This window comes from Trachymyrmex cornetzi, unplaced genomic scaffold (genome assembly GCF_001594075.2).
Source record: "Trachymyrmex cornetzi isolate Tcor2-1 unplaced genomic scaffold, Tcor1.1 scaffold56, whole genome shotgun sequence".
NCBI lineage: Eukaryota > Metazoa > Arthropoda > Insecta > Hymenoptera > Formicidae > Trachymyrmex > Trachymyrmex cornetzi.
Window position 1 is genome coordinate 822,719 of NW_017299871.1, and position 15,913 is coordinate 838,631.

The 15,913-nt window shown below is 39.6% G+C and overlaps 1 protein-coding gene across 1 annotated transcript; it reads left to right on the forward strand.

Annotated features, from left to right (window-relative positions):
* The first annotated feature begins 784 nt into the window (after nt 1–784).
* Dnah3 (dynein heavy chain 3, axonemal) lies at nt 785–15,607 on the forward strand. The gene is made up of 13 exons (XM_018514966.1): nt 785–1,394; nt 1,512–1,735; nt 2,097–2,366; nt 2,500–2,862; nt 2,968–3,178; nt 3,277–3,504; nt 3,736–7,560; nt 7,752–8,057; nt 8,299–13,341; nt 13,421–13,578; nt 13,930–14,135; nt 14,538–15,100; nt 15,255–15,607. Exons 1-13 carry the CDS (start codon nt 867–869, stop codon nt 15,549–15,551), a joined length of 12,222 nt encoding a protein of 4,073 aa, XP_018370468.1. The 5' UTR covers nt 785–866; the 3' UTR covers nt 15,552–15,607.
* The last annotated feature ends 306 nt before the right edge of the window (nt 15,608–15,913 follow it).

Below are 15,913 nucleotides of genomic sequence, written 5' to 3' on the forward strand. Positions count from 1 at the left end.
AAAATATACTCAGATAATCAGAGTGCAATTAAGCTTGCACATTCGAATCACTATCATGCTAAATCAAAACACATAGATACAAAATATAATTTTATAAAAGAGATTATAATGAACAAGACAATTAGTTTAGAATATATATCTACAGAGAATATGATTGCGGATTCATTAACTAAAGCGGTAACTAAAGATAAAAATGATTTCTGTAATAATGGTATGAATTTATGTTAATAATAAATTGATCAATGTTCATGATTTATTTGTTATAGTATCTCAAGTTCGAGAGGAGAAATGTTGGTATACGCTCTTGAGATACTAAATACTTAGCATAAATGAATGAATGGTATGACTTGACTTTAGCTGCACATGCGTCTGTCTTGTTGCTACGTTACGATTATTATTCTGTTGTCAGCTTTTTCATAATTGTGTTCATCTTATATACTTCTAATAAAGATCTATTGGCTATTAATTGTGTTTGTTAAAACTCTCTGCTTATGAATAATCAAACTAACACAAAATATAAATATAAATCTATGAATTTGTTTTTTTTCTGATCACTTTCAATAATTTCCACCGTCTCCACACCATGTCGTCGTCATAGTTACGTAATATAGATAGATATAACATGTTGATTTGAGCTAAGGAGACATTACCTTTGTTGATTATACTTGTTTAATTAAATCTACTAATTGCGCATCAATGTAATCCTATCAATTTTTCATCAAGAACTTATTTGTACATTTTTTAGAAGTAACAATGACATAATGATAAGAATGCAGGTCTTTTTTGGCTAGACTTGCTAATGATTATTTGCAATTAGAAAAAGTGCCTTTGTATTTTCAATATGTTAACTTAGTTAAGTGACACAAATGGCTGAAAGGAAGAAGACAGGTGAAAGTTCGGACAAGATTCGTGCAATAGCGGAACATAAGGACTGTTCGTCGTCAGGAACATTAAAAGCGCTGCAATTTCCAGAGAAACAGCAATTGATACAAGAATCTTCGTGGACGAAAACTGTTCCGTATAAATATTGGCATAGTTATGTGAAGCCTACCGACAGTATAGGCAGTATCTTCACACCTGGTGTGCACTCATATCGAACTAGAACTTTAATTAGACGCGGTGTCAAGCCTGTACGATGGCATCCTTTCGGAATCGACGGTGTGCTCGTGAGTCCGCCTCGCATTTTTATTGAACAACACAATGAAGAAGTTAAACGAAGAGCCGCAGTCTTGGCCGAAAAGGAATGTGATACTTTGCCGGAAAATATAGTGAGTCTGAGGGATCTAGTGGATGACACATGGTTGCAGAAGAAACATCAAAAGGCGAGAATCTTGAAGGAAAAAGAGTTATCTGTACGTAAGAGAAAGATAACAAAGCAAAGATTAGATCGCAAGGTAATAAGAAACGTTTGTGTAAATCTCACAAGTACTTCGAATTAAAAAATTTGAATGTTTTAATTTTCGAATTCAACTAACAAATTTATATAAGAAAAATAACATCACATATTGTAGATGGTACGTTATATCGAGGCAGAAATTCCAAAATCCGTGGAAGAACAATTAGCTGAGTTAATGGCAATAGTTGATGAGGAACAGAGGATAAAACCCGAGGATATTGCTAAAGTAGTTTATCTTAGAGATTATTGCATAAGCGACCATCATCTGCAGCCATATGATTACATTAATATTGACGCGGCAAAGAAGCGTATCATTGGTAAATTGCAAGAACGTGAAGAGTAAGTCTATATCTCTTAGTATTTATTTATTTCTATGCTATTTTATTTCAAAAATAGTCTCTAAATTCGAATTTTTAAAACGTCACTCACTACTAGTTTTAATATTGATTTTGTTTAATTTCCTGATTTGTTCATGTGTATTCACAGTGTTATATTTTTATCAGAATGTGAAAATAAACAGTAAAATAAAAAATAAAAATTAAAAATTATTAATAATATAAAATAAAAAAATTGAATATTCTGTATAACTAAACATTAAACTATGCAAATACATTAATATAATTGTTAATGATTTTAAAAATACAAAATAATTTTACAGATAACGCTGAATTTATAAAATACTTTTATGTAATTCTTACAGCTTTGACGCTATAACGAAAGGTTTGGAACTGGAAATAATCGATGACTATAAACGAAGTCTTCGTAGCGCAATAGTGGATTATATTTTAATGGATTCTGATGAACGGAAACGTTTATGCATTGAAACGGTTCCTATTGAATTCCCTGTTTTATGTATTCGCGCACCAGTGCCCTGGCATCAGTCCAAAGTCATATCAAGTCATTCCATACAACATAATCTTTTTATCGGCAATGAGATATTAAGAGATATCCGAGATTTATGGTTTACAAAGTAAGATTATATGAGAGACTAGTCAAAAGTTTCAAAATTTAACCTTTCCGCTCTACTGATATTTAAATAATTTAAATACAGATATATTGTGCTTTTATTGTCAAATATGAGCTAACAATTTTCTCCGTTTTAGATATCGTCAAGTAAGAATAATTCACATGCAAGATTTTGGCGTGCTTCCTATTCTGGCCGCGGAAATTAAACCAAGGCTCGATGCCCTGTGTGTTGCCGCCACTGATGTTCTCATTAAAGAATGGTTGGCCGATGTGGCGGAAATCTTTCTCGAGAAGAAATACGATTGGTCGCAGTATTTCGAAACACAGCCCGATGCGTCCACTGCGATGATCGAGAAATATTTTCGCAGCGTCAATTCTTTATTGTCAAAACAATTGCGAATCATGATAATAAAGACACTAGAAGACGTGAAAGACTTCTTTATGCAGTATGATGCTGGCAATGCTTTCGAAGGAGACTATAAGGATCTTATGTTTCTCAAGTAAGTTCAATTCCTCTTTGATATTTATATCAGAGTGTAATCGAAATTACTATCTTTTAGACGTTAGTTACGATGGATTCGAATACAATAGAAATTATATTGTAGCACTCCTTTCATAACAGTAAAAGTGGAACCGGAACTCGGCACGACACAATTACACTGCAAACCGAGCATTCTAAAGTTGCACACCATAATCTCGTTATGTTTTAACGAAATCATTAAGGTAGGCACTATGATACCCAAGATTGAGACTATTTTGTTTCCGGAATTGAAGGATGCGGGTCACTTATTTCCTATTTCGCGATTCGAAGATACGGTAATTTTATATATATATTTATATTCTCAAAAAAATTCTGAGAAAATATCAAATATTCGATAAATTCATTGCACAATCCTTCCATTACATTATTATAGGTAATGAGCATCATCACCAACGTTTTAGATGTAATTGCTAAGCATATGACTGGTCCTAATAATTACCTCCAGTGCTACGAAAATTTGCTGTATATTACAAGCGGAGTAGCCGAGAAAAAATTGGACAATTTCTTTAAACTCGAACCAGTACCATTATTGCGAGAATTCGAACAACAGATAAAAGCGTATGACGTTCTACGAAAAGAGATTTCTATGTTTCGATGTAAAGTAAGTATATGATTCAGTCACAATTAATAGGAAAACCTCGGAATAATTCTTTACATCACATTGACACACAATATAGAAAAATTATTATTTAAAAAATGTTTTTTAATCTTTTTATTTAACATAATATTATTTATCAATTCCCAGAAAAGATTTATAACGCTATGCTATATTTTCCTGTATAATTGCGTTTTATATATTGATAATTTAAATAATTTGGCTAGTTTTTTTTAGATCCCGTTAAATATGATCGAGATCGATTGCAGTACTGTGAACGATACAATGAAAGAAATTCTACACGCCCTTCGAAGTAGAATATGCAATTTTTTTGCGGATGAATTACGAGCCAACAATCGCGAATTATGTTCGATCTTTGATGAGATAGCGGAGAATATCTCGAAGATGCCAGAAACAACACAGCAGGTTGTCGAACTGTACAACTACCTGTGTGAGAGTCGCGACACAACAATGTTCAATCTGAGGAGACGATTAGCTCGTTCGGTTGAGTTGATATTATTTCTGTTCGATCATCAGCCACTCTCGACCGACGACATTCACTTAAATTCACGCACCATCACCTGGCCGAAGGAAATGGAGGTTGTGATGGAATTGGCAAGCAATAGATTGAACATGAGAAAGGACTTCCTAGAAACAGTGCTTCGTACGAGACGAGATACCTTCGAAAAGAAAATAGTTACGATACAATTTGCAATCGATCAATTTAAGCGAAAGGATCCACCAGTTCTTACGATGGAAGAAATGGAACAGGCTGTGGAAGAAATTGAGCACATTTCCATAACTATGACGGAGATCCGTAAAGAAGCCGAAGAAATCAACGAGGAAGAGGGACTACTGGATATGGAACTGAGTCCATACATGGAACTACCGACTATGTCCAGCACAGTAGAAACCTTCGACAAACTCTGGCATACTGTTTTGGAATTTCATCAGAATTACGACAAATGGTTCTATGGTTCGTTTGTGGGTTTAGACGCCGAACAAGTACGCGAGGATACCGAAAATACGTGGCGAACTCTGTACAAGTTATCGCGCATGCTGACGGAAGTGCCAGGTGCGAGACGCGTTGCCGAGATGGTACGAGGCAAGGTGGAGAAGTTTCGGCAGTTCATTCCAGTATTGCAGATCATTTGTACTCCAGGTCTACAAGTCCGACATTGGGAGGCAATCAGTAAGATTGTCGATGTACCGATAGTATTAACAGATACTAGTAATTTATCAGAGATGATCGAGTATGGTTTATCCGCTTTCATCGCCAAGTTGGAAGAGATAGCTTCGGCGGCTACAAAAGAGTACACATTGCAGCGGAATCTGCAGAAGATGAAGGAAGAATGGCAAGAGGTGTACTTCGAGCTTATTCCTTATCGAGAAACCGGAGTGTTTATATTATCCGCCATAGACGATATACAGATGTTATTGGATGATCACATTCTCAAGGCGCAGACTATGCGCGGTTCACCCTTCGTGAAGGCATTCGAGGAAGAGATGCAGCAGTGGGAGGAGAAACTGATATCGATGCAGGACATCATCGATCAGTGGTTACTCTGTCAGTCCACTTGGATGTATCTGGAGCCGATATTCAGTAGCGAGGATATCATGCGCCAGATGCCAACCGAATCAAGAAACTTTCGTAGAATCGACAAGATTTGGCGTAATATCATGTTGTACGTCTTTGATAACAGACGGGTAACCGACGCCACTGCGATGCCGAACATGCTAAAGGAATTCAAGCTCTGTAATTCACTCCTCGAAGAAATCCAGAAGGGTCTAAATGACTATCTAGAGAAGAAGCGTCTGTTCTTCCCGCGATTCTTCTTCCTATCGAACGACGAATTGCTGGAAATTCTGTCCGAGACCAAGGATCCGCAGCGAGTGCAGCCGCATTTGCGAAAGTGCTTCGAGGGTATTAGTAAACTTCGTTTCACCAAGGACGAGGAGATCATTGGTATGTTGTCGGCCGAGGAAGAATACGTACCTCTGAGCGGCAAGATTTACCCAGCCGATGCGAAGGGTATGGTTGAGAGATGGTTATGCCAAGTGGAAGAACTCATGGTGATATCGTTGCGCGATGTCGCCGAGCAGAGTATATTAGCGTACTTCGATGCCATACGTGAGGAATGGGTACTCTCGTGGCCAGGTCAGATTGTCATTTGCGCCAGCCAAATACATTGGACCAGCGAGGTATATGAATCCTTTGAGGAACGTTCTACGGCAATTTACTTAAACAAATGCACTGATCAAATAGAGGATATTGTAGCACTTGTTCGTGGCAAACTAGAACCTGGCGCTAGGATAACACTGAACGCCTTGATAGTGATAGATGTACACGCCCGGGACGTGGTAAAACTGCTGGTCAACAAGCAGGTAGACGACCCTTCGGACTTCAATTGGATAGCGCAGCTTCGTTACTACTGGCTGGACGATTGTATCACCGTCTCTATGGTCACGACTAATATCATGTATGCCTTCGAGTATCTCGGCAACACGTCAAGACTGGTAATAACGCCGTTAACAGATCGATGTTATAGAACTTTAATGGGCGCATTGAAGTTGAACTTAGGCGGTTCGCCGGAAGGGCCAGCGGGTACCGGCAAAACGGAAACGGCTAAGGATCTTGCAAAGGCTGTAGCTAAGCAGTGTGTGGTGTTCAACTGTTCCGAGGGACTTGATTACAAAGCGATGGGCAAATTCTTCAAGGGTATTGCACAATCAGGAGCTTGGGCGTGCTTCGACGAGTTCAACAGAATTGAATTGGAGGTGCTATCCGTGATTGCGCAGCAAATACTGTCGATACAGATGGCTATAAGCATGAGGCTTGACAAGTTTATCTTTGAAGGCACCGAGTTAAAGTTAAATCCCACCTGCAACGTCATCATAACTATGAACCCGGGTTACGCCGGACGAGTAGAACTACCGGATAATCTGAAAGTGCTATTTCGAACAGTAGCAATGATGGTACCGGACTACGCCATGATCGGTGAGATCACCTTGTACTCGTATGGCTTTACGGATGCCAAGATTCTCGCGGAGAAAATAGTTCACACTTACAAATTATGCTCCGAACAATTGAGTTCTCAAAAGCATTATGATTATGGGATGCGAGCAGTCAAAACCGTGCTGATAGCGGCCGGCAATTTGAAACTCAAGTATCCGAAGCGCGACGAGCACATACTGGTTCTTCGAGCCATTGTAGATGTTAATTTGCCGAAGTTCTTGTCCGAGGACGTTTCTCTCTTCAACGGCATCTATACAGATCTCTTCCCGGACGTGACACTGCCTCAACCGGAACGTGATGAACTGGTGAATCTGCTGAAGACAAATCTAGAGAAGCGAAACCTCCAGGCTACCGACTGGTACGTGGAAAAGATTGTGCAAATTTACGAGATGTTACTCGTACGGCATGGTCTGATGATTGTCGGCACTGCCCTGGGTGGAAAGACGCAGGCTTATAAAGTGCTGGCCGATTCTCTGGGTGATTTGTCAGGTATACGGAAAGCCACGATGCGAGAATACCGCACAGTTTACCGGGTCATCAATCCGAAAGCCATTCCACTGAGTCAATTGTACGGTAACTTTGATCCGGTGTCACACGAATGGAGCGATGGTGTGCTGGCCAACACGTTTCGCGAATACGCACAGTCTATCGCGATCGAACGCAAATGGATCGTGTTTGACGGCCCGGTGGATGCACTCTGGATTGAGAGCATGAATACTGTGCTAGATGATAACAAGAAACTTTGTCTGATGTCCGGTGAGATCATACAAATGTCTGGGAAGATGAATATGTTCTTCGAACCAGCCGACCTCGACCATGCCTCGCCCGCCACTGTCAGCAGATGCGGAATGATCTATATGGAGCCCTCTCAGTTGGGCTGGCAACCAATCTTTGAATCTTATAAAAAATATCTTAAAGATAAATTGTTATTTGAACAGTACGAGCTCATTGTTGAACTGATAGAATGGCTGACCGAACCGATATTGCGTTTTATCCGATATAATTGTAAAACTTTTATAGACACATCAGAGATACATATGTTCTTGGTAAGTACATTGGAAAAGTCTGTATTATACTAGATTCATACTCGATGTAATAACTGATTTTATTTAAAGTAGAACTTTATGGAAAAAGAAACTTTTGAGCTTAAAAAAATTACAATATTTTTTTTAATATTTGTAATTTTTCATGTATTTAAATGTAACATTTTAATCCAATGTTTCTTTTTGTGTAATAGTCTTTCACGAGAGTATTCAGCATGATGTTGGCAGAAGAAACGCAAGTGAGCACAGTGTGGCTTCAGTGCGTATTACTGTTTAGCATAGTTTGGGGCATTTGCCCAACATTAATGAGCGACAGCAGAAAAACTTTTGACGTATACCTGCGAAAACTATTAGTCGGTACTATCGAAGAATATCCCAAGCCAAAGACGTTTAAATTGACAAAACAACAAATCTTTCCCGATAAAGGTACAGTGTATGATTGGATTTATGATAAAAAGAATAACGGATGCTGGATATCTTGGATGGATACTATGCAACAGGTATTAAGAAAAGCAATCATGAGCAATTAAAGAAATAAAATTTTAAAAAATTAATATTTTTTTATATACTTTTAAGACTTACTTAAAATGGATTTAATTAATTTCAAACAGCATTAAAAAATTAATAAAAAGCTAGAAAACAAATAATAAAAAATCGAATCTATTAAAAGTATTTAAAATTCTATAATTCATGAATACAAAATAGAAAAATAATTAAACATTTAGAATATATGCATTTCAGGCACCTTTACCAGCAACAGCGAAAGCCAGCGAGCTGATCATTCAGACAAGAGAGACGTCCATTCAACTTTTCTTTATCAAGCAATTTATGCATCGATCGATACCGCTTTTGTTTGTGGGCCCGACGGGCACCGGCAAATCCGCGATCGTGCTAAACTACCTTGTATCGTTGCCACGGGAAAAATTCTTGGAGAATGTTATAAACTTCAGCGCACGTACGAACGCACCGCAGACGCAGGAAATAGTTATGTCAAAGTTAGATAGAAGGAGGAAAGGGGTTTACGGTCCTGCCATGGGAAAAAAGTGTGTGCTATTTGTGGACGATCTTAGCATGCCGCAGGTGGAGATCTACGGCGCCCAACCGCCGATAGAATTACTTCGACAATGGATAGATCATGGTTACTGGTTCGACCCGAAAGATACCTCGATGTTGCATCTGGTGGATATTTTGCTGATCGCCGCTATGGTACCTCCTGGAGGCGGTTCTAATATCGTGACACCGCGATTCACTCGCCACATGCACGTAATTGGCATCGATTCTTTCGAACAAGCCACTATGACGAAGATCTTCTCATCGATTCTCGACTGGCACTTCGCCAAGGGTTTTGTTCCGGAGATTTCAAGACTGAGCAAGATGGTAGTGAGCGCTACCATGAATGTGTTTCTCGAGGCCATCAAAAATTTTCTGCCAACGCCATCGAGAAGCCATTACAAGTTTAATTTGCGTGACTTCAGCCGAGTTATCGGCGGCGTGCTTTTGGTTCCGGCCGCTAGAATGAAGGATCCCGATAAACTTATCAGATTGTGGGTTCACGAGGTATACCGAGTTTTCCATGATAGACTGATAGACGACACTGATCGCGAAACACTATTCAGAATGGTACGATATACATGCTACGATCAACTGCGTCAACCATTGGACAAGGTGCTCGCCAATTTGCTCAAGCCGGGTGAGAAGACGATAAAAAGTTCTCACATTCGCGACCTCTTTTTTGGAAATTACATTGAGCCCGATGCTGATCCGAAAGTGTACGATGAAGTAACGAACCTGGAAGATCTTCAGGAGAAAATGGATTACTATTTGGCTGAGTACAATGCGGTTTCGCAAACGCCGATGAATCTAGTGCTGTTTCGTTATGCCATCGAGCACGTCTCTCGCGTTTCTCGAGTATTGTTACAGGATAATGGTCACGCTCTACTCGTCGGGGTAGGTGGTTCCGGTCGTAATTCTTGTGCCAAATTGGCGACCAGCATGTGCGAGTACCAGATACATCAGATCGAGATTACCAGGACCTATGGACCGACTGAATGGCGAGAGGATTTGAAACAGTTGCTATTACGCGTCGGTTGTGAAGGCAAACCTACTGTTTTTATCTTCGGTGATCATCAGATCAAGGACGAGTCTTTTATCGAGGATATCAACATGATTTTGAACACTGCGGACATACCGAACTTATATGCGGTAGACGAAAAGGCGGAGATACTAGAGAAGATGATGACTCTCGCACGGGACGTAAGCGGCGGTAAGAAAGTAGAAATGACGCCGATGGTGCTCTACAATCTTTTCATCGAAAGAATTAAAAAGAATCTTCACATAGTCTTGACGATATCGCCAATAGGCGATACCTTCCGCAATCGTCTCAGGATGTTCCCATCGCTTATCAATTGTTGCACTATAGATTGGTACACGATCTGGCCCGAAGATGCCCTCGAGAAAGTAGCCAGGATGTCGTTGAGAGATCTTGACATTGGTTCAGAACTACGAGAGAAATGCGTGCAGATGTGCAAACAGTTCCACACGAGTGTCTCCGTGACGAGTGAAGATTATTACTTGACTTACGGTAGAAGATATTACGTCACACCCACAAGTTTTCTGCAATTGATCAAATCATTATACAGATTGTATGGACAGAAAATCGAGCAGATCACCGTGCAACAAAATCGCTACGAAACCGGTCTGGAAAAGCTAGATTTCGCTGCCGGCCAAGTAACGATCATGCAGAACGAATTACATCAATTACAACCGAAGTTATTAGCGCAGTCGCAATTGAGTGACAAGCTAATGATCCGAATTGAACAAGATACTGTCAATGTAGAGGCAAAGAAAGAAATTGTGGCGGCTGATGAGGCTTTGGCGAACGAAGCGGCTGCAGCAGCTCAAGCAATTAAAGATGACTGCGAGAGCGATTTGGCAGAAGCTACGCCGGCGTTGGAAGCTGCTTTAGCGGCATTGGACACCTTGAAACCGGCAGACATCACAATTGTGAAGGCGATGAAGAGTCCGCCAGCTGGCGTTAGATTAGTGATGGAAGCGGTCTGTGTGTTGAAAGGTATAAAACCGGATCGAGTTCAGGATCCGACCACCGGTCAAATGGTGGACGATTACTGGCCCGCATCCATCAAGCTGTTGGGCGATATGAAGTTTCTAGAGAACTTAAAAAATTTTGACAAGGATAATATACCACCAGCTTACATGAAGCGTATTCGCGAAAAGTTCATAAATGACCGAAGCTTCCAGCCAGATGCAATCAAGAAAGTATCAACCGCGTGCGAGGGTCTCTGTAAGTGGGTGCGTGCCATGGAGGTGTACGATCGCGTAATCAAGGTCGTGGCGCCGAAGAAGGCGATGCTAGCAGAAGCGGAAGCTGCATTAGCTGCACAGATGGAAATGCTCAATGAGAAGAGAGCTTTACTGCAAGAAGTAACACAGAAACTGCAGTCCCTCAATGATGAATTCGCTGAGTGTATGCGCGAGAAGAAGAAGCTGGAGGATCAGATCGATTATTGTAGGCAGAAATTGGAAAGAGCTGAAAAACTACTGGGCGGTCTGAGCGGCGAGAAGAGTAGATGGAGCGAGACCGCCAGTAAACTGGGCGCCAGTTTGGGGAATGTGATTGGAGACGTTTTACTATCATCCGGAATGGTGGCTTATCTGGGAGCATTCACAGTGGAATATAGAAATAAGTTAATCGATCAGTGGCATGCTTCTTGTATGCAAGCGGCTATACCATGTAGCGCGAAGTTTAATTTGATCGATATACTGGGTGAAGCGGTAGAAATCAGGGGCTGGACCATCCAAGGGTTACCAGCCGACAATTTTTCGGTGGAAAACGGTATAATCGTAAAGCATGCTGATCGTTGGCCACTCATGATCGATCCGCAGAATCAGGCGAATAAATGGGTGAAGAACATGGAGAAGCCAAACAAGCTAACGGTGATTAAACTTACGGATCCCAATTACTCGAGAGTGATGGAAATGAGCATTCAACTGGGATCGCCTGTGCTGTTGGAGAATATTTTGGAAGAGATTGATGCGATTCTGGAGCCTGTGTTGCTGAAGAACGTATATAAGCAGCGCGGAGTGCTGTACATGAAGTTTGGTGAAGTTGTACTGGAGTATAATCCGAACTTTCGATTCTATATTACCACGCGTTTGCGGAATCCACATTATCTGCCCGAAATCGCGGTAAAGGTGACTCTACTAAACTTCATGATCACGCCGCAGGGTTTGCAGGATCAGCTATTAGGCATCGTCGTGGCCAAAGAGCTACCGACGCTGGAAGAGAAGAAGAATCAGCTGATAGTGGAAGGCGCAAACAACAGAAGAATCCTAAAGGAGATCGAGGATAAGATCTTGGAGGTTCTCACGACGTCCGAGGGCAACATACTCGAGGATGAGACCGCTATCAGAATACTCTCGACCTCGAAGATGCTGTCAGAAGACATTGAGGCGAAACAGAAGATTGCAGTAAAGACCTCGGCAGAGATAGACAAAGCTCGTAATGGTTACAAACCCGTCTCGAAGCACGGTGCGGTTCTCTTCTTCTGTATCTCCGAGTTGACCAACATCGATCCCATGTACCAGTACTCACTACCATGGTTTCTGCACCTCTACGTCATGGCAATAACCAACAGCGAACAGTCGACAGACTTGGACTTACGAATGAAAAGTCTCAATTCATACTTCACGGCAAGCATCTATAGAAATGTATGTCGGTCTTTATTCGAGAAGGACAAACTGATATTCTCTCTAGTCCTGTGTGTCGGTCTGCTACGCGCCGCTCGTAAACTAGAAGAAGAGCTCTGGGTATTTTTATTGACGGGTGGAGTGGCTCTCGACAATCCTTATCCCAACCCTGATCCCTCATGGCTATCCGACAAATCCTGGTCCGAGGTCGTAAGAGCTAGTCTCCTGCCAGGTCTTGAAAAATTGAGGAAATCCTTCCAGTCCAACACATCGCAGTGGCAAGCATACTACGATCTGTCGAACCCGCAGGAACATTCTTTCCCACCACCGTTCGAGCATGAAGATGAGAATTTGAGAAAGCTCGTAATCCTAAGATGTGTAAGGACCGACAAGCTGGTCGCTGCCGTTCAGGCATTCATCATCCATCATATGGACGCATATTTCGTGGAACCGCCACCATTTGATCTCCAGAGTTCATACGACGACTCAAGCAATGTTACGCCTCTCATCTTCGTGCTCTCGCCTGGATCGGATCCAATGGCTGGGCTGATCAAGTTTGCCGAAGATCGCGGGATCTCGAAGAAAAATCTCATGACAATATCACTGGGTCAAGGTCAGGGTCCAATTGCAACTGACATGATCGAGCGTGGTATCAAGAGCGGCGAGTGGGTCATCTTGCAGAACTGCCATCTCGCCATATCGTGGATGAAGGAACTCGACCGGATATGCGATGAGATTATCGTACCTGAGAGCACGCATCGCAATTTTCGTTTATGGTTAACCAGTTATCCATCGAAAGGATTTCCGGTGTCCATACTGCAGAACGGTGTCAAGATGACGAACGAACCGCCAAAGGGATTGAAGAACAATTTGCTGCGAAGTTACCTGAACGATCCTATATCGGATTTAAAGTTTTTCCGCGAGTGTACGAAAGTAGTAGAATGGAGGAGATTGTTGTTCTCTCTATGTTTCTTCCATGCGGTGGTGCAGGAAAGACGAAATTTTGGTCCACTCGGCTGGAATATACCTTACGAATTCAACGAGTCCGATTTGCGTATCTGTATTCTGCAATTACAGGTATGGCAGTAGCTTTCTTTTATTAATTTAATAGATATTATTATGAGATTATTATAATTGTGCTATTTTGTTAATCTAGCTATTTTTAAATGATTACGACGAAGTACCATTCGACGCGCTCATTTATCTAACAGGAGAATGCAATTATGGAGGCAGAGTGACCGATGATAAAGACAGAAGGCTGCTGAATTCGCTACTGAAGAATTTTTACAATCCTGAAGTTATTACAAAAATAGAGTAATATCACTCGTTCTTAACGCTATATAGAATTCAAAAATCTAAGAACATACTACTCTCTTTGATCTTGTCAATTTTTTTATAATGAAAGAAAATTTATTAAGCTTAAATAAAAATAAATAAGAAAATTATTCCTTACATTTCTAAAACAGAGATTATAATTTCAGTAATATTGTAATAAGTAATTTGTATAAAGAGAAATGAATTAAAATATGAATTAAAAATAGAGAAATTAACAAAATTATGAAAGAGATGATTGTTAGAGATAAATAAATTTTTAAGACTCTAAATTTGTCAGATAAAATGTATGAATTTTTAATTAATATTCTATATAATTCGTTATCTTCCCAGATACTCATTTTCTCCGAGCGGAATTTATCGCATGCCGGAAGACACGGATTATGAAGGATGTCTGAAATACATTCGCAGCTTACCAATTAATCAAATGCCGGAAGTTTTTGGTTTGCACGAGAACGCAGACATAGCGAAGGACAATCGAGAAGCAATGCGACTGTTGGCTGGTGCACTTTTAACTCAGCCACAAATCAGCGGAGTAGGCGAGTAATATATATTTCTTTAGTTTTAAATATTTATTGAGCTATATTTCTTTTTTTTTTTGCTTTTTATAATTGAAATATTGCTAAACTTATATTAATATGTGAGAATTTTTACATAGTTTAGTACATTTAACTTAGACTTGGTATACATTGTTAACAAAATTATGAAAATGTTGTAGAAATAATTTATACAATAATTTATACAATAAATATTGCATTGTATTCCAACATTATAAAAATGTTACACAATCTTGCTATTATACTTGCTATTATCTTGTATACTACCGTAAAATGATAGCAATAAAAATGTTAGCGTGGAATTTATTTGCGATAATACAACATTAATGCTTCCACATATCATAATACAGCTTGTATAATAACATTTTTATTAATTTTCATCAGGTGTTGAGAAAGATATGGACGAAGTAGTTTTTACTCTGGCTGGTGAGATTTTATCAAAGATGCGACCACAATTCGATATTGAATACGTGTCGAGGAAGTATCCGGTACTTTACATGAATAGCATGAACACAGTATTGCGTCAGGAACTTGTTAAATTCAACGAGCTCATTGAAGTCATCAAGGAAACATTGGACAACGTGCGGAAAGCCATTAGAGGGCTGGTACTAATGTCACCAGAATTGGAGGATGTTTATCTAAGCATGAGCATCGGCAAAGTGCCACTCGCTTGGGACAGAAAATCGTACCCCTCTCTGAAACCGCTCGGCAGCTATGTGAATGATCTGTTGGCGAGATTGCAGTTTCTACAAGATTGGATCGATCACGACGCACCGAATGTGTTTTGGATATCCGGTTTCTTCTTCACACAGTCATTTTTGACGGCGGTGCTGCAGAATTACGCTCGCAAGCACAAGATACCGATCGACCAGTTAGACTTTGAATTCGAGATCACCCGGTTCGAATCGAGCGTCAATGCTGCGCCTTCCTATGGAGTTTATATAAGTGTACGCAAAGTTTTTTATCAACATATAATCTTAAATAATAGTTCTAAAAAAATTAAAATTCGATCTTTTAATATAAATAACAATATTATTTTACCGCAATGACATGTTTTTTTTATTTACATTTCTTATTGATCTTTATCCGCGATGTTTTTAGGGTCTTTTTTTAGAGGGAGCTCGATGGAACAGAGAGACGAGATTGCTGAATGAATCTAAGCCTAAAATAATGTTCGACGTGCTACCCATTATATGGTTAAAACCTGGCGAAAAAGCTAAATTCGACATAAAAGACGTTTATTATTGTCCAGTGTACAAGACAAGTGCTAGACGCGGTGTATTAGCTACCACTGGACATTCTTCTAATTTTATATTATATATCCTAATTCCAACGGATTTAGACGAATCGCATTGGATTAATCGAGGTGTAGCTGCCCTTTGTCAACTCGATGATTAATAAAAGCAATAAGGTATGAATCATCGGAGTGATTTATGCACAATGATTTATTGCACAAATGGACAATATATCTCGAAAAATTGATAAAAAATATATTTAATAGAATTAATTACGTAAAAATATTTTAATTATTAAAGAACTTTACGACAAATTATCGGGAAATTAAAAAGTACAAATACTTTTACAATATAAATATATTTGCTAACAACAATCATACGTGTCATCGTCATTTATAACATTATTCAATCTCATATACATTATATTGTTTATTATCATAAATTCGTATAAACATATATATATTTCATAAAATTTTGTGTATAGACTATTCGATTAAAAACAATAATGATCATTCTTGCTTGATC

Bases quoted from the DNA above. Each gene is read 5' to 3' on its own strand.
- Dnah3 (XM_018514966.1), top strand. From the start codon at position 867: ATGGCTGAAAGGAAGAAGACAGGTGAAAGTTCGGACAAGATTCGTGCA. The intron at 1,736-2,096 runs GTAAGTCTATAT...TAATTCTTACAG, and splicing joins AAATTGCAAGAACGTGAAGA to CTTTGACGCTATAACGAAAG. The intron at 13,342-13,420 runs GTATGGCAGTAG...TTGTTAATCTAG, and splicing joins TCTGTATTCTGCAATTACAG to CTATTTTTAAATGATTACGA.